Source organism: Falco punctatus (assembly GCF_963210335.1).
Source record: "Falco punctatus genome assembly, chromosome: 8".
NCBI classification, from domain to species: Eukaryota; Metazoa; Chordata; class Aves; order Falconiformes; family Falconidae; genus Falco; species Falco punctatus.
In genome coordinates, this window is record NC_137588.1 from 20,583,600 (window position 1) to 20,607,293 (window position 23,694).

At 55.6% G+C, this 23,694-nt stretch overlaps 2 protein-coding genes across 4 annotated transcripts; one reads left to right on the top strand and one right to left on the bottom strand.

Annotated features, from left to right (window-relative positions):
* Positions 1 to 10,150: 10,150 nt before the first annotated feature.
* Positions 10,151 to 13,042, top strand: DLX2 (distal-less homeobox 2). Of its 2 annotated transcripts, XM_080398976.1 has the most exons (3): positions 10,151 to 10,490; positions 10,716 to 10,900; positions 11,095 to 13,042. In XM_080398976.1, the coding sequence occupies exons 1-3, from the start codon at positions 10,166 to 10,168 to the stop codon at positions 11,401 to 11,403; spliced, it is 819 nt and encodes a 272-aa protein (XP_080255102.1). In that variant the 5' UTR covers positions 10,151 to 10,165; the 3' UTR covers positions 11,404 to 13,042. The 2 variants fall into 2 exon arrangements, with proteins under 2 accessions (XP_080255102.1, XP_080255101.1); XM_080398975.1 differs by having other exon boundaries at positions 10,151 to 10,900.
* A 527-nt stretch (positions 13,043 to 13,569) lies between these two features.
* DLX1 (distal-less homeobox 1) lies at positions 13,570 to 23,384 on the bottom strand. Of its 2 annotated transcripts, XM_080399030.1 has the most exons (3): positions 21,232 to 23,384; positions 20,521 to 20,720; positions 13,570 to 20,162 (listed from the first exon to the last, which is right to left on the bottom strand). In XM_080399030.1, the coding sequence occupies exons 1-3, from the start codon at positions 21,542 to 21,544 to the stop codon at positions 19,908 to 19,910; spliced, it is 768 nt and encodes a 255-aa protein (XP_080255156.1). In that variant the 5' UTR covers positions 21,545 to 23,384; the 3' UTR covers positions 13,570 to 19,907. The 2 variants fall into 2 exon arrangements, with proteins under 2 accessions (XP_080255156.1, XP_080255155.1); XM_080399029.1 differs by having other exon boundaries at positions 13,570 to 20,720.
* Positions 23,385 to 23,694: the final 310 nt, after the last annotated feature.

Sequence of the window (23,694 nt, forward strand, 5' to 3'; positions counted from 1 at the left end):
CTGTAATACATTTGTTGAAACTTGGTATTCTTTTGAAGAGCTGCAAATTACAATGCAAGGTTACTATTAAGTCTCTGCAGAGCTCTGAGAAACTTAACTAGTTAACTAGGTCATGCAAACTAGGGATCAAAACCAACACATTTTTGTCTTAAAGACAGATAACTCTTACAAACTGCTAAATTACCTCTATCCAGTCCTCCCCAGAACAGTGAGGACACTTGTAGAATTAAAAAATATTTAGTGTCTTCATAGCACATACAAAAGATGACTTTCAATAACAGTAAAAAAAGCTCTGGTTCAACTTAACAGTGTTTATGCTTTATGTTTTACGTAATAAAAAGCAAATCTCTGGACTGCAAAACACATTGTTCCCCCACCCCACCTAAGCGATGACAGTGCTCTCTCCTTCCCCCTCCAGAGCCAGGTGAGTTTCACGCTTCCTCTCATCACACAGTAATCTCTTCCCCCCTCCACAGCTCCCCATTGATATAACAGAATTTAACATTTACAGGTATGCTAGGTGAGCACCAGCTGGCAGCCACAGCTAGTTACCAGTTAGAGGAATTCTTCCTGTCATACCTATTTTATCTTTCTAGGAAAGGTCTGTCTTCATTGCTGGATGAATGAAAAGTAAAACAGGATTTCCTCCTCCACCAGGGGGCTGGAGTCTCCCTGCCAACACCTGGTGGAAATGTGCCATCTCCTGGAAGAAAGCTTTTTTCCTAACAATATGGCTATGCAGGCACCTTCCTATCTGTTTGTCTCTGCTCCTGGATTTTGTCAAGACTGGACCAGCTAACATAGAGGCCAATAACCTGGACAGGCAGTGTTCCCCACCTCGTTTTTCTTTCCAGAAGTCAAGCTGGCTGATGACGTGGCACACATCTCTTCTGGTCAGAGGCAGCAACATCTGAATTCCGATTCCCACAGCAAGCTGGCAGCTGCTATACTCCAGTCACAGCACCGCTGCATTCCTGTGCCACACAGACACACACACAAAGCCAGAAGAGCCATGCCAGCAATGCCATACTGTAGATAGTGGACCCGAGACCACATTTCTTATTGCTGCCTTCTTCTAACCATTTACAGGGCTAGATACACAGAATGAGATGTAGTAAGTGACCTGAACCCAACCAGGCAGGAATGCCATCTCCTGCCTTATTCCTGCTAGGGAATGAGGAAAGGAGAGAATTCATAACCTCCAGGCAGCTGGCTCTCTCACTGAAAACCTGCACTAATTATTCCCCATTCCAGAACGGTATGCATATGCAGGAAGAAAAAAGGAAGACAGTAGCCAAAGGAACATAAAAAGTATTACTAAGCAAGCATGCAACCCATAGTTTATGTCTGAAGGGCAATTATTCCTCCCAGTATGTGCTGCCTCACATTGTTCAAGAACAACTGTTCACAGTTCCTCAATTAGAGCACACAAATTCCCTGCTTGTAAGGTGGCCTTTTCCTTTGCTGCGGTGCACTTAGTAATGCAGTTACTCTTCCGTCTGAAATCTACACAACAGGATTCTCAATTAGCAGCACTGCAGGCTCCTTACAAAACCTGACCAGTCCGAGTTCAACAGCCCAGTTGTTCATGCCTTGCACACACTGTAGTGCAACTCCAGCCTTTCAGTTCCAGAAGCACTGTAAAAGTTTTATCTGTTTGGTGATCAGCTTCCATCATTGGATCACTTCACATCAGTGACTGTAAGACTTGAAAGACTAGGTCTGAGTCAAGATTTGCATTCTCTAGATACATAAGAGTCCTGTTGTTTTGAACAGTACTAGCCTCACTAAAAGATCCATCAGAGTTTTGTCTTTCATGCAAAGCTATTTCTGATGTCAATGAGCCGACCAAGCAGGCAGTGGTAGCAGTAGGAGGAGTCTGGTCTGGAGGGAATCTTCCATATACTAAAAGTGGATGATAGCAGATGCCGCCTTCATAAAAATCCTTTCACGTTGGTCATGAAAACCATAGGTACAAAAAAGCTAACATATTTCCACATAAAACACCTATTTTGTCTCCCCCCAAGCTCTTTCAATAACAAAAGCATATACAATCATACAGATTTGAGTAGCATGCCCTTATGGACAAGAAAAGATGTAGTTTATGTGTTAACTCAGTGCTACACTCCAAGCTTACTTCTAAAGTAGCTCTTCTTAAGAAAGAAAACTCACATTTACCAACTCCCAAAGAAACATCTCTGGGTGAAATGCCAGTCATCTGTTGTTTGCAGCATAATTACTGTAGTTATTTAGACAAGTCTGGTCTACAGAGCTATTTAAAATAGGATAGATAATCCAAGCCTGGAAGCTACCAGATAAACAAGAGTGCAGAATGCTGCCACTATTGCAGCCTTCAAGTCAGTAGGAAAAGACAAGTGTGCCACTGACACTAAAATGTAATTCTCAGCTCCTGCACTGCAGAAAGGACTAACAAAAGCAACAGCCTGCTCAGGGAAGAAGAGTTTCCTCTTCAGGTTTTCCCAGAAGGCTGAATGGCCACATGCATGTAAAAAAAGTATATGTCTGTCTGTACAAAGCCTCACTGCATGGATTTCCAGGCACAAGCAGCTAACCAAAATGTTATCATTCCTCATCTCAAAAACTATCTGACTTCAAAACATAGGCTGTGATTTTCAGAGATGCTGAAAATCTGAAGCAATTGGATATAGTTGCTGTAGCTATAAAGAATTCTTAAGGAAAACATTGCTGCCATAGCCTACCTGTAACAGCATGGTCTTGGACTTGGGAGGTTTTCCACATAAAGTCCCAGCCCTAATGTAGAGCTCCTTATGCTCTATACTTTCCCCTGCATATATCCTTGCATAGCATCAGCCATGATCTGTTCCATCACATATGGTACATAGTTTTTGGACACATAAGTTATTGAGAATCCAGGGTGTACCAGCGTAGCTATTGTCTGCACCAGCTTCCTGCACGGATACGTTATTTTTACAGAATGTCTTCCTTCTGTTTAAATTAAACCACTTCCATGGTAAGTTACCCTAACAACCCTAAAACATTACTTTTACTTTCACACTTCAGTTTATTCAATGGCACCAGCCTTTCTCAGACAAGCCCTTAGAGAAGTACCCCCTTTGATTTCTTAGTCAACATGCAAACCAACTATAGCAGGCTTTTAAAAGTAGGCAGAAAACTACCTTTCTGATTAAATTAACATTCTAATTTAAGCAACCAAATCGCATTCACATGGAATGAGTAAGTGTTCCAAAAAAAAAAAAAAAAAAAAATCAAAGTCTTGTCCATTCCTAATCTTTGGAAGTTAAAAGAGAACTCAGACCTAAAACAAGCCAGCCAAGCAAAGCATTCTTCTTTTTCCCTTTTCTCTCTCCATCAGACCAGATGTTAGTTGGTTGCCCTGTCAATTAATAAGGATTGGGAATATGAAAATCAATGATAAACCTCCAACATATAAAGTCTCACACTTAAACCATCAAGCTTTGTACTACAGGATAAGTGGCCTATTCGGATGCAACAGCATGGAACAGTGGGGACATCCTGTGGCCACTTCGATTCTTTACACGTGGATGTTCCCATTATTATTTTTAATCCATTTGTTCAACCACTTTTGCAAATTAGATGCAAAGTCACTTAATAACGTAAGAGGGCCCGAAAGCAATCGAATTTTCTTAGCTAACTTCCCACATACCACTTTATCCCTTCTCAGCAGTTGCTGTGCTCTACCTCAGTTTTCAGTATCTTACCTACTCGTGGGTTATTTAGTTTCCAAGTAAAGAAAAAAAAAATTAAGAGCATTCAAGGAGTTTGAGATTGTTTAGGTGACAACACTAACCCCTGACAGCCATGCATACAAGTCAAAAGCAACATTCTAATTTAATTTATTTAGATTTATAGCAGTGTTCATAAAATGCATGTAGTTCCCAGATCTAGGCATTCTGCCAACAGGAAAAATACTCTCAGATGAAATACATGTGTAAAGCACCTGCCAATATTGTAAGCTAAGCAACCACAAGGAAACAAAAGGCCAGTAACTCTTTGTGAATCTGAATACAGTTCTTTTCATCCCCTTCCCTCCAAGCGAGGAACAATTTCAGGATAGATATGTATGCAGACTATGAGGTTGAATGCTCCTCACAAACAACTCACTGCCCCAAACTCCCTCTGTTTTCATACTTACATGAGAGACTTCAGCTATACAGCTCAAAAAAATGGTCCCCCAGCCAGTTCATGGGACAGCTGTGTCTTCACAAGTCATCCCAACTCACTCACCTCTGACCATGCTGACTTTACCACTTTTAAAAACAAAAAGAAAATTAAAATTAACTACAAGTACAATTACTTTTTGTGATTTGTATGTGCATATTTTCTCACTACAGGAAAAAATTTTATTTTAAATTTACTTCAAGCAATTCACCATCTCTGCTTAAGCTGCCTACGAAGACTAGGGAGAGCCCTTGCCAAATCCTGGAGCATATGTCCAAGTGTTCCCATGAAGAGGCTCTGCAATCTGCATTGCCCACAGTTTGAGTCAATTTAGTATGGTATTCCAGCTGGAAATGCAGCCACCTAGGACTTGCCCCAAGTGTGTTGCAGCTGTATAATCCACTTAGGAGGTCTGTTCTGGAGCATATCTTCTTTAAAGCAAAACAAACATTCCATCCTTCCAAGCAAGACATTCATGTTTTCCAGCATGAACAGACCTTATTGGCCAGTTAGAGGAGGTGTCAGCTCAAGCAACATGCTCCAGATGAAACTACACTGGCACTACAAATCAAAACTCATCCAAGCACATTGAGGTGACAGAGTGTTTCTCAGCTCCAAATACCATTGTCCACTAAATTGAACCCTTAATAATTTTATTATATTTTATAATAAAATATTATTATATTTATCAATAAAGTAAAACCAAAGCAGTCTAGCTTATTCTCAATGTTAAACAGTTTGCTTAAACTGTACTTAGACTGCACAGGTAAAGGTTGCACAGATGTTACAATCAAGGGGAAAATAAATAAATAAATGAATCTGTTTTCCACTACCTGTGGAAAACAAGAGTTCATAATAATACAAGTTAACAACTCAGCCTAAACCTGCTCCCACAAAATACGCCTCTCAGCTTCTCTTGCACTTGTCATCTACAGCAATATTAGAAATTACCTAATGATTCATCTTGAAAGTATTTTTCACATATGATCTTACTACGTATTTTTTCCATCTAAATATTCACACACAAAACGTTTTCAACAAAGATTTACCTGTGGGCTAAACCCGAGTTTGCTCAAATCCAGTATAAAGTGGACTCGGAATCACCAGCTCCAGAGTGTCCATGTACTTGCAGCCATGGTTGCCTAACCCATGGCTAGTTAACATTCCCATACAGCACTACTAAAAAGGTTACTTTCTAGCTGTTCTACCAATCCCCTTCTATAGAAAAAAGCATACAGCTTTTGTCAGTGCTGTTACTTATGACACAGATGGTAATGAAAAAAAGTAATAATCTGGAAACACAAGAGGTGGTCAGAACAGCCTAAAGAGCCCTACTTAAGCACTGGGTGGGATTTCACAGCCATAAAGGAGGCAAGAGAGACTGCTTGGGTGTGCACTGCTTGGGTGTGCTCTGCTTTATTCCCAAAACCCATGTGCCCCACATGGAGGACTGCTGCCTTACTGCCTTCACACTCTGCACACAAATCCTCCTTCCTTCACCCCACATCTGTAGCAATAATTAGACCCAAGAGCATGCTGGTGTTACTCACTCCAATGTATCAGGCTGTGTACTTCCTCAATATAGCACAAGGAAACAAATGAGAAACACCTGTGCTGAACACCACCAGACTAATTCACTATTAAAAAGCACAGTTTGTGCTCCAGTTTGCAAAGGTTTCCAGTGAAAAGGTGCTGAGCTGCCAGTGAATCTTCACTAAGAAAGATAATCTGGGGCCATGACAGCTTAGTAAACAACTCTGAAAGGATTTTACAGAGCCCATATCTCTTATCACGCTTGTTTAAGCTGTTTACAACAAGAAACTAAGAAAAAAAAAAACAAACTCGGGAAGCCACACAAGGGGGCATATTCTTCCCAAAAGCGTTTTGTGATTTTTGGAATGAAGTAATCTGAGGCACAGATGGATGGGACAATAAACAGTTTTTAGAGAAGAAAATTATAACGCTAGATTCTGAAACTAAGCATAGCAGGTAGCCAGCTTCTGGATGGGCGTTGAAAAGATTCATACAATTCCCTAAAAGCTGATATGCTTAATCCCTTGGAAAAGGAAGATTTAACTGTTACCATTACTCCAGAGTGTAATATCAGATCTCATAGGTACAATGCAAACATAAACCCTCCTCATGGCTTCATCTGGCACATTATTTAAATGACCCTTCTATTAGAAAGGGAAACCCTCAGGACTATACCATGCAGTGTATCACCACAAATCCACTGGAAAGCATTTTCCACAACCATGAAAAGAAACCCATACTTGTTTGTGTGCCACTACAGTAGGGACTGCTGTCCAATTACTTTTTTGCAGCATTATCAGAAATAACAGGCCCATTTCCACAAGATTCATCACATTCCCAATAAAATAAGTGAAATGGTTCAGGCAGTTGTGGATCATAATGAATAAAATAATATTAACAACTACAGCAGATTAAAAGTTAATCTCTTAATACTGAATGTGGTTGTCTTCAAGTCAAACTTGAGCTAAAACATCATGGAACAACTTTCCCTGTTGATCCCTAGGTTAAATCTATACCTTATATAAAGACTGAGGATGTAGCCTCCAAGTGCTTTCATATTTTTCCTCAGGTGAAGTCTGTTTCAGGAAGAGAATCAGAAGTAAGAGTTAATAAAAAAAAAAAAACAAACATACCAGGCAGGAGTTACTATAGCCATTACAAACTGATGAGCTAGAGACATGGTGATTTTGAAGACTGATAGTCCTTTCTTGTGTTTGTACACACCGTTTAGTATATTCGATAAACAAAGTATGTCCACAGTCCTAGCTGCACGAGGTTTTAAAACAAAAGAGTCAACAACAAAGCCCAATCAACAGTTTTGCAGCCTCTGGCAATAAGTGCTGTACATTCATATAAACCTCACAACCAAAACTTTTGAACAGTGAACTGCTCTGCAACGAGAAGGCAAGCACCTCCCTCCCATGTGTAACTGAATGACTAATGTCCATAAGATACATATTTTGCATCACCCAAACATTCCTTCTCACAGGACATAAATAGTAACATGATTACTACATCAAAACCAAGCAAGACTGCAGAGCAGTTATAGCAAGTATACAAAACACGCCTCCTCTCCTTTGAAGTTCTACCTCATGCCCCATTGTTCCTGGGTCTTTTCTAATTACCTAGCCACACAATATCCACAATTCCCAAAGCAGAGACAAAAAAAGTAGAATTAAAATTATCAACATGAGAATACAAAACCACATAAATAATGGCATCAGGCTGGCCCTTGGCTAATACCAAGACCAATTCAGAAGAGCATGTTTTAAAAGATTCATAGTAGTCAAGCTGTCTCTTATCTAGTACAATGAGCCCGCCCTCCCTCACTTCCACGTGATGTCTTCCCCCCTGCACCTGCTCACCTTCAAAGGCGTCATGCCCTTATTTATTCAAGTTGGTGTTTAAAACAGCCACCTTATGAACAAAGTTCAGGCAAATGAGAAATAATAAAATCACACCTACAAGATCAGCTGTGTGAATATATGTGTAACTCCCAAGCTGTCACTCCAGCACAGCCTGGGCCTCCACACACGCAGAACAAATTGCAGGAACAAAGCTGTAAGACTGGAGCAGCTACCATGTGACAATTCACTTAAATGTTCGAGCCCTGGGCTAACTTATGCGGAACGACTTGCATAATACAGGCTATTCATATATACTGAAGTAAACAAAACCATGCCTTAACTTTTTGTTTGAACCACCATGCACAAGCATGGGGCTATACAGCACCGAAATACTTAGGTTTTTTTTTAAAAAAAAAAGGTTTTGCCACATAGCAAGACAAATTTCCAATAAAGTCCTTTGCGTTATTAAGCCCTCAGAATGAGATAATGTAAGGCGACACGGCCTTTCTCCCATTTTTTTTCTGTTTTTATCTTACGCCTTCGCCCGCTTCCAAGCGTGCCTGACGAAGGGCAGCCGGCCGCCCCGGCCCTGCCGCCCGCCACCCCCGGCGGCTCCAGCCTGCCGGCCCCCTCCAGCAGCGGGCACGCACCGCACCGCCGCGGCTTGGGACAGCAGTTCGATCGGACTGCGGGTTTCACAAGCCAGCTTCCTTTGCGTTAAATACCAACTATGCCCGAGACAGCCAGCAGCACGCCGGCCCGCCGAGCCGTCTCCGCAGCCGCGGCTGCTCTCTCCCGGCCCGCCCCCGGGACTCCGCGGGCTCCGCTCGCCCCGGCAGGGCCGGGCGCCAGGTTACCGGCGGTGCCACCCCCGGTTCTCCCGGAGGCACCCCGGACTTAACGCCGACCCGGTTGGGCCCCCCGCCCGCTGCGGCCCCACTCCCGGGGGCACCTGCCACCGCCGGCGTCACGGGAGCCCGGCCCGGCCACGCTCACCTTCGCCCGACGCCGCGACGCCGCCCCGCCGGGCACAGACGGGCAGGCTCCAGCCGCGCCCCGCTTCAAACAGACCGCAGCGGGGCCGCGGCCCGGGCGAAGACGGCCGGCGGCGGGGGCGGGACGGCCGGCACCGGCACCTGCGCCGTGAGGGAGCGGGCGCCGCGCCCAGCGCGCGGGGAGTCCTGAGGGGCCACGCGCCGCGGCTCGCGCTGGGGCCGCCCATCCCCGGCCCTTTGCAAATAACGCCGGGGCGGCCAGAGTCTCTTTTTTCCCCCTCGTTTTTGTCACAGCCACCCCCACGCCAGCGCCGCCGCCCTCTGCCCTCTCCGCGGGGGCCCACGCTGAACACCCGTGAGCTTCCCGCCCCGACCCCGCAGCCCCGGGATCGGGCATCGCCCCGCGAAAGAAGCGCGTCTCCGGGCAAGCGGCTCGGCTCCGCGGCGAGGCGGTCGGCCGAGAGAAAATAACATACAAACATAAACATCAGCTCAAAGCCGTTTCCCCGCGGCTCCGAGACGCCGTGCCGGCTGCCCGCGGCCGCCCGCCCGTTCCTGCCGCTCGGCAGAGAGCGGCCCAGGGCAGCGCCGCCCGCCCCACAGCAGCCTCGATGGCCGGTGCCCCTCTCGGTGCAGCCGCAGGCCGGCCGGGCCGGGCAGGGAGGCGGGCGACTGCGCGGGGTGCCCGGCTCCGCCGGTTCCGCTGTCGTGCCCGGGTCGCAACAACGCGCCGTTACCGGCCGCCGCGCGGAGGGACGTTCCGCGGGTGCCGCCAGCAGCTGCTGCGCTGTAAAATACATGTGCGTGTGTACCGGACGGAGCGTCCCCGCTCCGCGCGTGACGTTGCCGAGGTTTCGCGGGAAAGCGCTGCCAGCCCGGTACGGAGAGGGGGGTGCCGCACACCCCCGACGCGGCCGCTCCGCCGGGGCCAGAATAGCCGCGAGGCCCCCCCTCCAGCTCCGCCCGCCGCTTGCCGTCCTACTGGCGCCCGCCGCCAGCAGCGCCCGCGCGGGCTGTGCCTTCACAGAGGGACGGGACGGACACCGCGGGCCTTTCCCTGGGCTCGCCGGCCGGGAGGGGGCACACACCGGGCACAGGGCGATAGAAGCGGCCGGGCCGAGTCGCAGCCCCGAGCGCTCGCCAGCGGGGGGGCCGGACCGCCCCGTCGGACCGCGCCGGCGAAGAGGGACGGTGGAATGAACCGCACGACGGGGCCGGGGAAGGTCCCGGTAACCGGTCCCGTCGCCGCCGGGGCGGCCGTGGCGCCACGCAGCCCCACGCCGGGCGCGACCCCGCGGCCAGCTCGTGCCCGTGCCCCGCGAACCCGCGGGGATACGGGGTGGCCGGGCGCCCCATTGGCTGTTGCTAGGTGACGTGCGCCGCGCCACGTGACCGGTGTTAAATGCCGTCCCGGCGGCGCGCGGCGCCGCAGAGCCCGTCCCGCTGGCGGCGGCGGGAGCGCGGTTTGCCCGGCCCGGCCCGGCCCTGCGGGCGCGGAGCGCAGCGCAGCGCGGCGACCATGGTGGCGCGTCCCTGATTGCCTCTCCCCGGTGGGGACGGCCGCGGGGCGGCGGCGGCGGCCCGTGCCCCGGCGGGCGGGGGCGCGGGATGACCGGGGTTCTGGAGAGCCTGGTGCCGGACATGCACGCCAGCCAGATCTCCGCCGGCAGCTACCACCAGCACGGCGGCCTGCACAAGCCGCAGGAGTCCCCCACGCTGCCCGTCTCCACGGCCACCGACAGCAGCTACTACACCAACCAGCAGCACGGGGCGGCGGGCGGGCCGCCCTACGGCCCGGTGGGCTCCTACCCCTACGCGGGCGGCGGCACCGCCCCCTACTCCGCCAAGGCCGGCTACGACCTGGGCTACCAGGCCGCCTACGGCTCCTACGGGCGCTACGGCAGCAGGGCCTCTCCGGCCAACAACGACTCCGGTACGTCTGAGCCCCGGGGAGGGGCGAGGTTGGGACGCGGCTCGCAGGAGCCGGGAGGCCCCGCCAGGCACGGCGAGGGAGGCGGTCGGGGCTCGGGACCCGGGGTGGGCCGGGAGGGAGCCCGTCGCCGGCCCGACGGGGCGGGTGGTGATGCCGCGCTGCGGGCTGGGCCCGGGGCGGTGGGGATGCCTCTTCTCACCGGGGCCGCCGTTTCTGCCGCAGCAGAGAAGGAAGACTGCGAGCCGGAGATCAGGATCGTGAACGGGAAGCCGAAGAAAGTGCGGAAGCCCCGGACCATCTACTCCAGCTTCCAGCTGGCGGCTCTGCAGAGGCGCTTCCAGAAAACCCAGTACCTCGCCCTGCCCGAGAGAGCGGAGCTGGCGGCCTCCCTCGGCCTCACCCAGACACAGGTAGGGCTCCCCCACCGCGGGGCCCCGGGCACGTCGTGCTGCGCCGGGGCCGCCCGCCCTCCGCGGGGTCGGGTGCGGACGTGGGAGGGGGCTCGGCCCGCAGCGCTCGGGGCTGCGAGAGCTGCTGCTCGTCCCTGACCCGCCGCGGGCGGCCCCGCGGAGGCTGCGGCCGCTTGACGCCCCTCTCCCCCCAGGTGAAGATCTGGTTTCAGAACCGCCGCTCCAAGTTCAAGAAGATGTGGAAGAGCGGCGAGATCCCGGCGGAGCCGCCCCCCCGCCGCAGCGCCTCGCCGCCGCCCCCCGCCTCGCCCCCCACCTGGGACTTCGCTCCGCACCCGCGCACGGCGGGCGGCACCGCCAGCCCCAGCCCCGCCGCCGCCTTCCTCGGTAGCTACTCGTGGTACCCGCCGGCGCCCGGCGGCCCGGCGCACCTGCCGGCGGCCGCCCCCCTCCCGCAGCCGGCGCAGCCCCCGCACCACCACGGCGGCGGCGGCATCTTCTAGGCGCCGCAGAGACTGCAGCCCGCGGCGCCGCGCCCGGCGGCCGCGGGGCACCGAGGTGCAGCACTGGTGCTTTGGTGAAGCCGGCTCCGGCCGTCCCGGCGGGGAGGAACCGCGCAGCTCCACGCCCTGTCCCGTCCCGTCGCGCCGTCGGCGGTGAAGCCCGTATGCGCGCGGCCCCGCGGGGTCCGCCCTCCCGCCGCCAACATCCCCGCGCTGCGGAGCAAGAACCCACCTCCCGCGCTCCGTCCTTCCTCCTCCTCCCCGGCATTTTCATCGAACCACCGGTGCAGAACTTTGGTTAACTTTATTTTTTATTTTTTTAAAGTTGATAGGTGCCTTTGCGGATGGACCTCACTTTGATGTTGGGGATTCAAAAATAAAACGTTAAAAAAATATAAATAATTTTTATATGTAGATTTAAAACAAGAGCCTCCCGTGTTGAAGTTATACTTTTTAGTCATGAACGAAACCGTCCGGCAAGGGGGGCCGGTGGCAGCGGCGGTGCCGGTGCGGCTCTGCCCCCCCCGGCGGGGGGGCTCCCGCCCGCGCGATGCCACCGGGTGGGTTTCATGCCCCAACGGGGCTTCCCCGGGGCGGCCGTCGAGCCGCCGTGAGCCCTTCCTTCCCTCCGCCCCCACGCCGGCAACCCAGCCACTGCTCCTGCCCCTGCGCCGTTTGATGTCTAGAGTCGTGGAGAAAAAAAGAAAAAGAAAAAAAAGAAGCAAACCACAACGAAAAAGGGTATTTTTGGTTATTTATTATGGAAAACTTAAACACTCTTTAATGTTTCTTTTACAGTAAGCAGAGATTATTTAAATAAATTATTGTTTCCATGGTGCTCGCGCTGTTTCTTTGGGGACGGGGGAGGTTGGGGGTGTCGATCCGGACCCCGGCTCTCGCTGAGGGGGGAGAGCTGTGTTCCCTCCACCCCCTCCCCATTGCAACTGCTGCCGCAAGCCGGCAACCCCCCCTTCACCTTGTTTCCCTTCCCTGGTCCCTGTTCGCGTCTACAACAAAATCGCCCCTGCCAGTCTTCTCGACGAAGCCATGCATCACTCAGCGCTGCCGGCAGCAGCCCAGAGGCGACCCCCGCCCCCGCCCGCTGGCGCCAGCGACATTTCCCCCACGGACTGTCTCCTGCCGTCTCCCAGACGGGCCAGAGGGGTTTGGGGCAGGGCCGTGTCCGGGGACCGGAGCGTTCCTGCAGCGGGTCCTGGGGCGCAGCCCTGCCCCGGGAAAATTTCGCCGTCGGCAGCACCCAGGCCGGCAGCCTGCCCGGGAGCTTTGCTTGGGCCGGAGCCGGTGGCTGCCCCAGAGCCTCACTTGGCCCTTTCGAGGGCTGGAAGCACCGGCTGGGCCTCTCTGGGATGTGCCCCTGGAGGGCTGGACCCCTCAGGATGTAACCCCCTGGGATGCAGCCCTCCTGTCTTCACCCCTCATAGCTGAACCCCTCTAGCATGTACCCCACGAGGGCTTGATCCCTCCAGGCCGACTGAACACCCCTCCAAGCTGCATCTCAATCTGGGATGTATCCCTTGAGGGCTGGACCCCTCCAGGATGTAGCCCTCTGGGAGGCCCCGCACCCTGCACCTCTCCGAGCTGAACCCCTTTCTAGGCTGCCCCTCTTGGGACGTGCCCCTCCCGGGACGTGCCCCTCCCGGCTGTGCCCCTCCAAGCCATAACCCTGAGGAGGGTACCCCTCCGGGCCGCACCACTGGAGGTCCTGACGGCTGGAGAAGTAAAGGGAGGTGAGAGGGTGGTCTCTGCCCCTTGTTGCCCCGAGGGCCCCGCCGGCCTGCGAGGGTGGCGGGGGAGGGGGAGAGGGCCCGGTGCGCAGGGTCCCGCTGCAGACAAGATGATGAAGAGGCCCAGGCCAGCTCGCCCGGGGCAGGGAATGTGCAGCCCGGCCGGGACTCTCCCGACAGGCCTTGGCATGAGGAGCCCGGGCGGGGCCGGGGAAGGCGCGGGGGGGCCGGCCCCACGGGGGACACGCCGGGGGGCGGGTTGCTCCTGAGAGCCTGGGGAAAGCTTGGGGCGAAGGGAGGAGGGCAGGGGGGCGAAGGAGGAGTGAGGAAGAGAGAAGGAGGGGGGTGTTGGAGGGCGAGAGACGCGGCTGCAAAGGGAGCGAGAGGAGGGAGCGGGAGAGACAAAGAGGGAACGGGCGGCGCGGACGGGGAGGAGACCCCAGAGCCCCCCCGGGAAACCGTGCCGCGCGCCTCTCTCCGCCGCCACCCTCCCGGCCGCGGGCAGACCCGGCGGCACTGGCCTCCGGCCCGCCCGGGCCGGGGGGAAGGAGTTTCCCCGCTGGCGGGCGGCGAAGCGATGGGGCGGCGGGCACGGAACTGGGGGGTGGGGGCGGCGGGAGGCAGCGGGGCCGCTTCCAGAGACAGGGGCACGCGTGGGGAGCCGCGGTGCGGACACTCCCCCACCCCCCGCGGTCTGTCAGGGGCTGTGCTCGCGGCAGCGCGCGGTGCCTTCGTGGACCGGGGGGTGTCAGGGGACAGGGACACCCCCTCTACCAGGTAACAGGTTTTGGTCCGGGATGCGCGAGGAGGCCGTGGCCGCGGGACATGGCCAGGACAGGGATAACACCCCCGCCCTTCCGCCTCGTCGTTTTTACAGGCGCTTGTCGCTGTTAAATAAAGTTCCCCCAAACACCTGCTCCCCAGTCCCCTCCCCGCCGCCCACCCTCGCCCAGCGACTCCAGCCCGGTGCAGCGGTGCGGTGTGGAGCGTGGCTCGGCCCCGTGGGGTCGGGCAGGACACCGGCAGCGGCGGGGGGTCCCGGGGAAGGGGGGAGAGCCCTGCCCAGGCGGGGGTCGCTTGTCAGCCGTGTGGGAACGGAGCGCCCCGAGCCGAGGAGACCGCGGGCCGTCCCTGTCGCCCTCCGCGCTTTCCGTCTCCTATTTCGCGGTGTATTATTTTATTATTTATTCATGAGCATTTAGCTGGTGCCCGCTAGCAGCTCTCTCTGGGCTGCCCGCACCTGGTGTGCGCGTGGGGGTTTCGTGCTTCACCCTGCAGCATCCCCGCAGCTCCCGGAGCCCTTCCAGGCTCCGCATTTCGCCCGCTGCCCGCACGCGCTCGGGATGCGGCTCGCACCGCGCTGCCGACGGCGCAGGCACGCGGCTGCATCGGCGCGCGGGGCTTCCGCGCGCACGGCAGGCGCACACGTATAGCCGGGTGTGTGTTGGTGATCTGCGCTCCCGTGCTCTTTCCCTGTCCGGTAGGACGGGGCAGGCACCGCTGCGAGCCGTGTGGCCCCGCACAGGGCGGCAGCTCCGCGAGGCTCGGCCGCCCGGGGCCGGGAAAGCGGCGGGGGGCAGGGCAGCCGGGGGCGAGAGCTGCCCCTCTTCCCCAGCCCTCCGGGAAGGGTTACGGGGGGGGGCCTAAGCTGATTCCGCCCCACGTCCCAGCGTCGACGCTCCCTCCCCCCCACCATGGGCCCCGGCCCCGGGCGGGGGCGGCCGAGCGGGGCCGGGCCCGGGGGGGCGGCCGGGCTAAGTGACGGCTCGGCGGCCAGCCCGGTCCGGGGGGGGGGGGGGAGCCCGGCAGCCGCCCGGGCGAGGGGCACCCTCTGCCTCCCCGGCGCACGGGCGGGGCCGGCCGGGCTTGTGCCGTGGGTAGGCAATTTACTCATTTGCCCGGTGAAAAGAAAAAGCACGAGAAATTCAATTAAAGCGGCTCTGGCAAAAGGAGTTATTTGAGGCATGAATGTCTCCCCTAAAGCTGCAGCAATCATGTGGCATTAGACACTTCCGGAATCCTATAGCCAACTTGAAAAATCCCAGACCCCTTTTTTCCCTAATTTTTGCTCTGATCTGTAATTTTATCCACATTTGCACTAGTTTGAGCATTCTGGCTCTCCCATCTGAAAGCCTGCAATTACTATATAATTCTTCGCAATTTCACATGTCCTAATATGGACTGTAATTTTTGCGCAAGACAATTTCCTGCTATTTCAAGCATCAACATTGTCAAAGTTGTATGTACATAATAAATGGGAATATCAATGCATAGTTTTTAGCATAACATCTTGACTCCTCGATAATTATATCCGTTCGGAGCCTACGCAGAATTAGCCTGAATTGCATGGTAACTGCTGCTGCTTTAAAATTTTTAAAAATTACTCATAATTTTCCCAAAGATTACCAAGATCTCGAGTGCACAATGTCATCAGCGTAATGAAGAGTAAACATTTATGCTAATAATCTGCAATTTTTTTCATCAGCTATAAAGACAGAGGCTATATAGCAGAAAATTTCAGTCATATTCTGCAAGAGCAGAGCTGCAAAAAGGCTGCTGCGCTCAGAGGCATGTGCATCTCTGGGGGATCTCAATCCACATTTGCACTCTCAGGATATTATTATTGTGCTCGGCTTCTTTTTTTTTTTTTTTTTTGTTTCCCCCCCCTCTCTCCCTCTCCCCTTCCCTTCTCCCTTCCCGATCCTCTCCCTGTCTCTCACACTCTCTCGCTCCTGTAACTTTCGTAGCAAAAAGCCGCGTTCGGTCCTTTGGTTTGTTGTAAAGCAAAGACTTGTGCCCAGAGCCTCAGGGACTGAGGCGGAAGGTAAGGGTGGCGACACAGGCTCCTTTCCCGAGGGGGTAGGTGAGTGCACGGGGCGCGACGCGGACGGATGCCCCGCGGCGGGAGGAGCACCGGCGGCGGCTCCGCCGGCTCAGCTCCCCGCAAACTGCCCGCAGGGCGAGGGACGGGAGCGGGGCGGCGGGCCGGGCCGGGCCGGGCGGCGGGGGCGCCGCGCACAGCCGAGCCGCGCAGCGCCGGGGCAGCTCGCGGGCCGAGCCGAGCCGCGCCGCGCCGCGCCGAGCCGAGCCGAGCCGCGGAGCGCTGCGCGGGCAGAGCGGCGCCGGGGCGGAGCGGGGCACTCGCCGCTCGGGGCTCCCGCGGGGGCCGGGGGCTGCTCGTTTTCGGCGGTGGGTTCGCGGCGTGCGCTTGTCGGTTCCTTGCAAAGGGCAGCGTTACCGCCCGGCGCCCAGAGGCGGGAGGGGAGGGCACCGGGCGGGGGGGGCACATGGCACTTTGTCACCGGCGTGAGAGCGGCGGCGGTGGCGGGAGCGGGGCCGGCGGCCGGCGGCGGGGAGAGCGGAGCGGGCGGCGGCGGGGATTGCTGATGCCCCTCTGTCAAACTAAGGGAGCAAATTCCGAGTGCAGACGGGCTCGGGCTCCGATATTTGATTTCCCCCCCCCAGCTTCAGGGGCCGCTCTGTGCTCTGCAATTAGATTGACACACATACAACATCTCCCAGCCATTCAAGGGGGTTCGCAGGGACACTCCAAAGGGATTTTTTCCCCCCTTTTTCTTTTTGGGTGGAAGATATTAAAGAGGTATCTGTTGTTTGGCAATTTTGCTAAGTCTGTCTTCATTACTTCAACATTGTGCATTTGCTAATTTGGAAGCCCCTTCCTATTGACAGCTCTGCTCCATACACCTGCAAGCAATTTGCAGAGCTCCAATATAGGAGAATTGCAGAGATGGCAGCTCGCACCTATTTTATTTTTTTTTTCTTCGCTTTTCTCAATGCACAGCAAATTTGGCTTTCAGTGCGTTATCTCTTTTGTTAATGCAAAAAGATTCCCTGGGCGAAAAAATTGCTCATAATTACCAGAGAGATGGGGAAACTGCATTAGAATAAATAAACCTGAAATTACTGTAATTATGTTGTGTTTGATGGGCTCGGCTTGTAATCAAGAAGAGAATACAGTGAAATGATGCTGACCCTCTTGGGTTTGCAGCTGTACGCGCACTTTGGGGTCTTTTTTTGCAGAAAAGAGTCATTTTGATCATCATTAAGCTGTGTGTAACCTATTTCAGAAGTGTTTGAAAATGAGGGGCACTTTTTTTTTCCCAACAAGGAAAAAATATATCCCAAAATTACATTTTGCCATTTACAGGCTCATCCATAAGGTTGTGTTTGCGGGGTGACAATTGTTAAAGGTATAATATTCGAAATCAGGACTTAATCATTGTAATGAGGTATTGTTTCAATATAAGCACCTTTGGATTATTCATAGTTTAATTAATATCCTCATTATGAAAATCTTCGAATCAGATATTTGATGAACTACTTGTCAGCAACAAGGCAGAATTAATTAGGCCTGTATTGAGATTAACATTTTCAAATGTACAATTATAATAGCCTCTAACTCAAGACCGCCTCGCTGAGAGAAAACTAATAATTTCTCTATTTGAACTGTTAGCAAGACGTTATTGAATTAGGAGAAGCTAATATATCTTTAAAGGGCTCCGAGCTGCTTGACCACCCCGCTCCTGTCCGGTCGAAGGCGTTTGGTCTCCGGCTGCAGCCGCCGCGGGAGCCGCGCGAGTCCTGGGGCGCTGCGGGGCCGCTGCGGAGCCGCACCGCTCCCGTTCCGCTCGGGGCCGCGGGCGGCTCGGGGCCGGGCTCGAGCGGTGGCATCCCGGGAGCGCAGAGCCGGGCAGTGTTTCCCGGGCCGGCTTCCGCACCCCCGCGGGCCGCCCTGGGCGCGACGGTGCGGGTGCTGCGCTGCCGCGCACCGCCCGCGCGCCTGCCCCGTGCGCTGCGGAGCGGGTGCGTGTCCCGGGGCGGATGAGCACGGCCCCCGCGGGGCTGCACACCCGCTCCCCCGCGGAACCTGCGCGCAGAGCCGCGCGCGGCCGGCCGGCCGAGCCCCGCCGCTCCCGGCCCCCGCCGCTCTGCAGCGCCTTTTCCCCCGCAGCGGCTGCGGGCTGCGCCCGGCGCGGGGCCGCCCCGGAGAGCTGGCACGGCTGAGCCCGGCGCTGGCACCAGCCGCGGAAGCACCGGGGAGGCTCCGCCGTCGAGGGCTGAGCGGCCCAGGCAGCCAGCCCGGCTGTCGGGGCGGGCGCCGGGGTTGGCCCAGCCGGCCCGCGTTCCCCCTCCAGCCCGGGAGCTGTCCCCGGGTCTCCCCCGGCCCCGAGCCGTCCCTCCGCGGGGGTCCTGCAGCCCCGCGGGGGCTCCGCTGCCCGCCCCGCTGTGGGCCCCCCGCTTACAGCCCCGCCGCCAGCCGAGGAGCCTGGCCCGGGCCCCACTCCCGCCCGCGCTACGAGACAGGGAGCACGCGTGTCTCTTTTTCCAAACCATAATTTTACTGTCTCAAAGAAACTTTATAACTTATGTACAAAGATTTGTGTGTTTTTTTCCTTTCCTTCCCCAGATACAAAGCAATAAGTTAACATTCTCAATATAAAACTAAACTTTGACATATAGGACACTAAACACAGCCGAGCTCAGTTTATCACATTTTCCGAGTTTCACAAGTAAAATGTCAAGATCTCAGTACACAAAGCATCATGTTTTACAGCCACACGAAACAGAACGGAAATAATAATAATAATAATTAAAAAAAGGCTAAATTTGTGCAACATGTTTACAGACCAATAATAATAATAATAATAATAATAATAATAAAGAATAAAATATGTACAGCGAGTAGCTCCTGCACGTCGGTTTGTGCATTTCGACCTCGGGCCGGCTCTCCGCGGGGAAGCCTCGCCGGGGCTGCGCGGAGCGGAGCTGCGCGGGTGCGCCCCCGCCCCCCGGCGGGTCCCCCCCCCGCCGCCGCCGCCCTCGGGGCTCTCGTTCCATCCTCCGCGCCTTGCTGCACCTCGGCAAAGCGCTCGGCAGTTGCTGCGATTCCATTTCAAGGTACCGAACAACGCGCATTTATTTCCTTTGCTAAATACGCGATAAATGCAAATCATTCGGACCAAATCTCTCCACACCAGCGAAGTATAAAAGTTACTGTAAAAGTTAAAAATCGCATCCTTCTTTTGTGGTGATTTATTGGGGTGGGGGGCCGGGGGGGGGGGGCGTGTGTATAAAGTAAACTGTGCGTCCGAGCAGTGCACTCCGCAAGCCGGATTGTCCGTTTGTTTCTAGCGCTCTCATAGTGGTAATTTAAATCAATAAATAAAACCCCTGTCTTCCCCTTTTAACAACAACAAAAAATATACAGATGGATAGTGAAAGGTACAGAAAACGTCGAGGGAAAGAAGCTCTGGAAGTTGTACAGCTTCCCTCCCCCTTGCAATTGAAGAGACGGTCAGATCGGGGTAGTAAATAAATGACCTACATTTCAACAGACACAGACAGACAGACAGGACAGAGGAGAGGGCTCCCCCCCCCCCCAACATCTTTTTCTGATTGTCCCACAAAGCCGCGGCCGGCGCTCGCTCTGCTCCCAGGCTGTTGTGCGGTGCTCGGGGCCGCTCCGTCAGCTGTCAGCGGTGGGAACCGGCCCGCATCACATCTGTGCTCCCTGCACCGAGCTCAGTGCAGCGTCCTAATGGCTGGATGGGCAAGAGACCTCCTGTTTGTTTGTTTGCTTGGGTTTCTTTTGTGGTTTTTCCTCTCTCTTCCCCCCTCCTTTTTTTTTTTTCCTCTTTTTCCCCCTTTCCTGTTATTTTACTTAAATTTTTTTTTCGTAATAATTTTAATTCTTTTCGGGATCGATAGTGCTTGCGGTAGGGGAAAACGGGTTTATAATCACATCAGCTGCGGCTGCTGCATAGCTTCTTGGTGGGCCGAAGGATACCACGACGTGTAGCTGGGGATGTAGGTGCCCGGGGTCCCCGACGAGGCCTTACCGGAGGCGGAGGTGGTATTCCACACCGGGGGCACCGGGGGCGAGCTGCCCGAGAGAGCCCTGCCGTTGGTCAAGGCGCTGCTCTCCAGGGCTGCCCCCCCTTGCTTCATCAGCTTCTTGAATTTGGAGCGCTTGTTCTGAAACCAAATCTTCACCTGTGAAGGGGAACGGGGCAGGGCTCAGCATCCCCCGGTACGGTCCAGCACACCTCCCCCCTGCTAAGGGGTCCGACGGACCCCTGCGCCCGGCGGCCTCGCACCTTCTCCCCCTTACCCCCCCAGGGCTGCTGTGCCCGTTGCCATTTTGTGATGCCAAACCACCCGGTAAGCGCCCCCACCCGCCCCCGCCGCGGGGGCCTCCGCGGCACCGGCTGCACCTCGGCGGCGGGGCGGGCGTCGCGCCGGGCCCCGCTGCCCGCGGCCGTGACCCGTCTGCATCACGCGTGGGGTCTCCCACGCCGGCGGTGCACAGGGAGAGGACGTGGGAGAGGGGCCGGCTCAGTGGGAGCTGTACCTGGGTCTGGGTGAGTCCCAGAGACGCTGCGAGCTCGGCTCTTTCGGGAAGAGCCAGATACTGAGTTTGCTGGAACCTCCTGTTCAAAGCCTGTAGCTGCAAACTGGAATAAATAGTCCTGGGTTTGCGGATTTTTTTCCCTTTCCCATTAAAGCGAACTTCCCCTCCTTCGACCACAGTGCTTTTCTCCGATTCGGCCCCTACAAACAACAAACGATGCAGAATAAATAGTAATAATAGCAGCAATAGTAATAATAGCAGTAACAGCAATAGCAGCAGCAATAGTAACAATAACAGCAGCAACATCAACAATAACAATAATGAGAAGGAAGAAAAGTGAAGCTCGAGTAACGCTAACAAAGGCTCCGGGCGATTATGGCAGCCCAGGCGTCTTCCCAGAGAAAGTTTGCTATTTTTACAGGCTGCAGTTTAGGTTTAATTACCCTTAATTGCATACATTGTTTATAGCGCTACGCAATAAATAATTACGAAGACTAATACGTGCACATCTGGGTTGATTTCTTTTCCAGCCAGGCATTGTGTGCTCTGTGTACTGCTCCCCTGTGATCCTCAGCCTCTCTTGACTAATATTTTGTAATTTAATTTAATTTTCCCCCCCGATAGATTTTTTTTCCCTGATACAAGCATCCTCCCTCCCTCCTTGCCTTCCCTCCCCCCCTCCCCCCCCTTCCCAAAGCCGAGTGCACCTACCTGTCTCCTCTAACCGGGTCTGAGTCAGGCTGGAGCTGTTGGGGTAGGACTGCACTGAACTGATGTAGGGGTTGGTCGAGTGGCTGCTGACCGAGTTCACATAGGGGTAGCCCAGCGGTCGGGAGAAGGACGAAGCTGTGCTGTACGAGCTGTCAGGCTGAGAGTGGCCCGCGGAGTGTAAACAGTGCATGGAATAGTGTCCGTGGGACATGGGAGAAGGAGACATTTGCTGGCTGGGCGGCCCAAACTCCATAAAGACAGCCTTCCCTGAGACGGGGCTATTTAGACTCTCTGGCATGGTAGTCATGGTCATTTCTTGTCGCTTGGTCTGTGTGTGTGTTCTCTCTTCAGCTTGCCTTTTTGGGGTCTGTTGTGTTTCTCAGGACAGGAAAGAACCCAATTTAAGCGGAACAGGGTTTTTCACTTTCCATTCATAAGAAAATGGAGTTTGTCTCTTTGAAAAGTCTAAGCATGATGCTGTAGATCTACACAAACTCGCCTAAAAGCTTTGACTCAGCCAAGTCTATGAATATTCATGAGCTGACGGAGCTGATTGGTCCGCCGTCTTGCATAATCGCTTTGGATTGGTCCAAGGCGCTCGGGGCTCGCCCGGACCCCGGTGAGCACGGAGAGCCGGACTGGCAGCGCCGCGCGTCCCCGAGCGCCGGCCGCACGCCCCGACGGCACCGGCGGCACGGCACGGCTCGGCTCGGCTGGGCTCGGCGGCCTCCGCCAGGCCACGCCGGTTCCCTGGCCCCGCTCCCCGGCCGGCCCCGGGAGAGGAGCCGCCTGGGCCCCCCGCTCCCATCGCGGGCCGCCCGCTCCCGCCGCCGGCGACGGAGGGCGCCGAGCCCGAGCTCGGCAGGAGGCTGCGCGCCTCCCTCCGCCCTTCTCCTCCGCCCCTCGCCGCGCAGGCGGCGGGGAAGGGACGGCAGCCCCGCTCCGCCAGCTCCCGCGGGCCTCGGGGGTGCCGGCCGGCTGCGCGGGCCCCGCTGCCTGCCCCACTCCGGCCGCCGTCGGCGGCATCCGCAGACAAAGCGGGCGGCCCCCGCCTGCGCGGCCGCGCACAGCCCCCGGGCGCGCAGCGGTCTCCGCCCCGGCCCGCGGGTCCCAGCGCCGCCCGCACCCCCGGGGCGCGCCGCCCGGGAATTGCCGTTCTTGTTCTTAAGGGGATGGGGGGCGGGGGGGGGCGGGAATCCAGCGAAACAGAAATCGCCCTGAACGGGCCAAACGGCGCATTTGAGCTTAAAATGAAAACTTCCGCGTGCGTGAGCGGTAAATGAGGTGGGACTTGGGAGATCCTCCCCAGAAAGCCCACGATGAATCCCAAATTACTTTGTTAGATAATTAGAAAGTGCTGATAATTATTTCTTTCATAATTCAGCGGTGTGACTGTAACAGGAAAATGATCTTGTGAAAGTTCACACGTGCAGATGTATTAGTTACTGATTCATTTGATTAAATGCTAGTCTCAAGTGCTCTGATCCACAGCTGAAGGCGGCCCCATTAGCATAACACTGATGTTTAATTTTCATACGCATAATTAGCCATATATTTAACACTAATAGCAACATGCAGCCTTCCAGCATTAAACAGCCTGGGATTTGATCTGGCCTGGGCTGAACTTTCCCGGTTACATCCAGGCTGTCTAGGGTGCGCAGTTATCCCGGCACCACGTCTGTGTGATCAAACACATTTTGGCAAAGGGAGAACACCAACAGAAGTGAACGTTCCGAACAAATCGCGGCGCCGGCCTGCCGTTCCCCGCCGCCGGCAGCGGGGCTGGGGCACTCCCGGCAGCGCCCGCACGGGGCTCCGGCTCCTCCGGGCACCGACGGTCCTCGGGGCACCCGGCTCTTGGCTGTGCAAAGCTGACAGAACCGAGCCCCTCTGCTCCTGGTCTTTTTTTTTTTTTTTTTTTTTCCCTTTTTCCTCCTTTCATTAGTGGCTCTGTCGGTTTTAATTGCCCGTTTCCTAACGCCTCTTTTACTTCCCCCTCCTTTTTTTTTTTTTTTTTTTTTTTTTTCTCGCGATGCGCAAAGTTCATTTTCACAAAATCGCCGCGGCTTGGCGCGGGAAGGGGCAGTGCGGTGTGTCCCCACACGGACTCCTCCGGCAGCCGGCTCTGCCCGCCTGGCCATGTAAGTGACCGCCCGGGGCGGGTCTGCGCGCTTGCCCGAGGAGGGGACGGGGCGCCCCGGCGCCTTTGCCGGGCTGCGGGGAGGGCAGGCTGCTCCGCGCTCCCCGGCTCTGCCGCCACGTCCCCCGGCCGGCCAGTCCCGGGGCGGATCACAGTCCCGCCGGCCTCGCCAAAACCCGGCGGACCGGACGGCGTGGGGCCGCCGCCGCCCCTCCGTGCGACGCCGGCCCCGGCAGCGCACCTTCGGCGGGCGCGGAGGGGCCGCGGCCGCGGGACGCCCCGACCCCAGGAACCCCGACCCCGCGATCGCCCCGTCGGGGCTG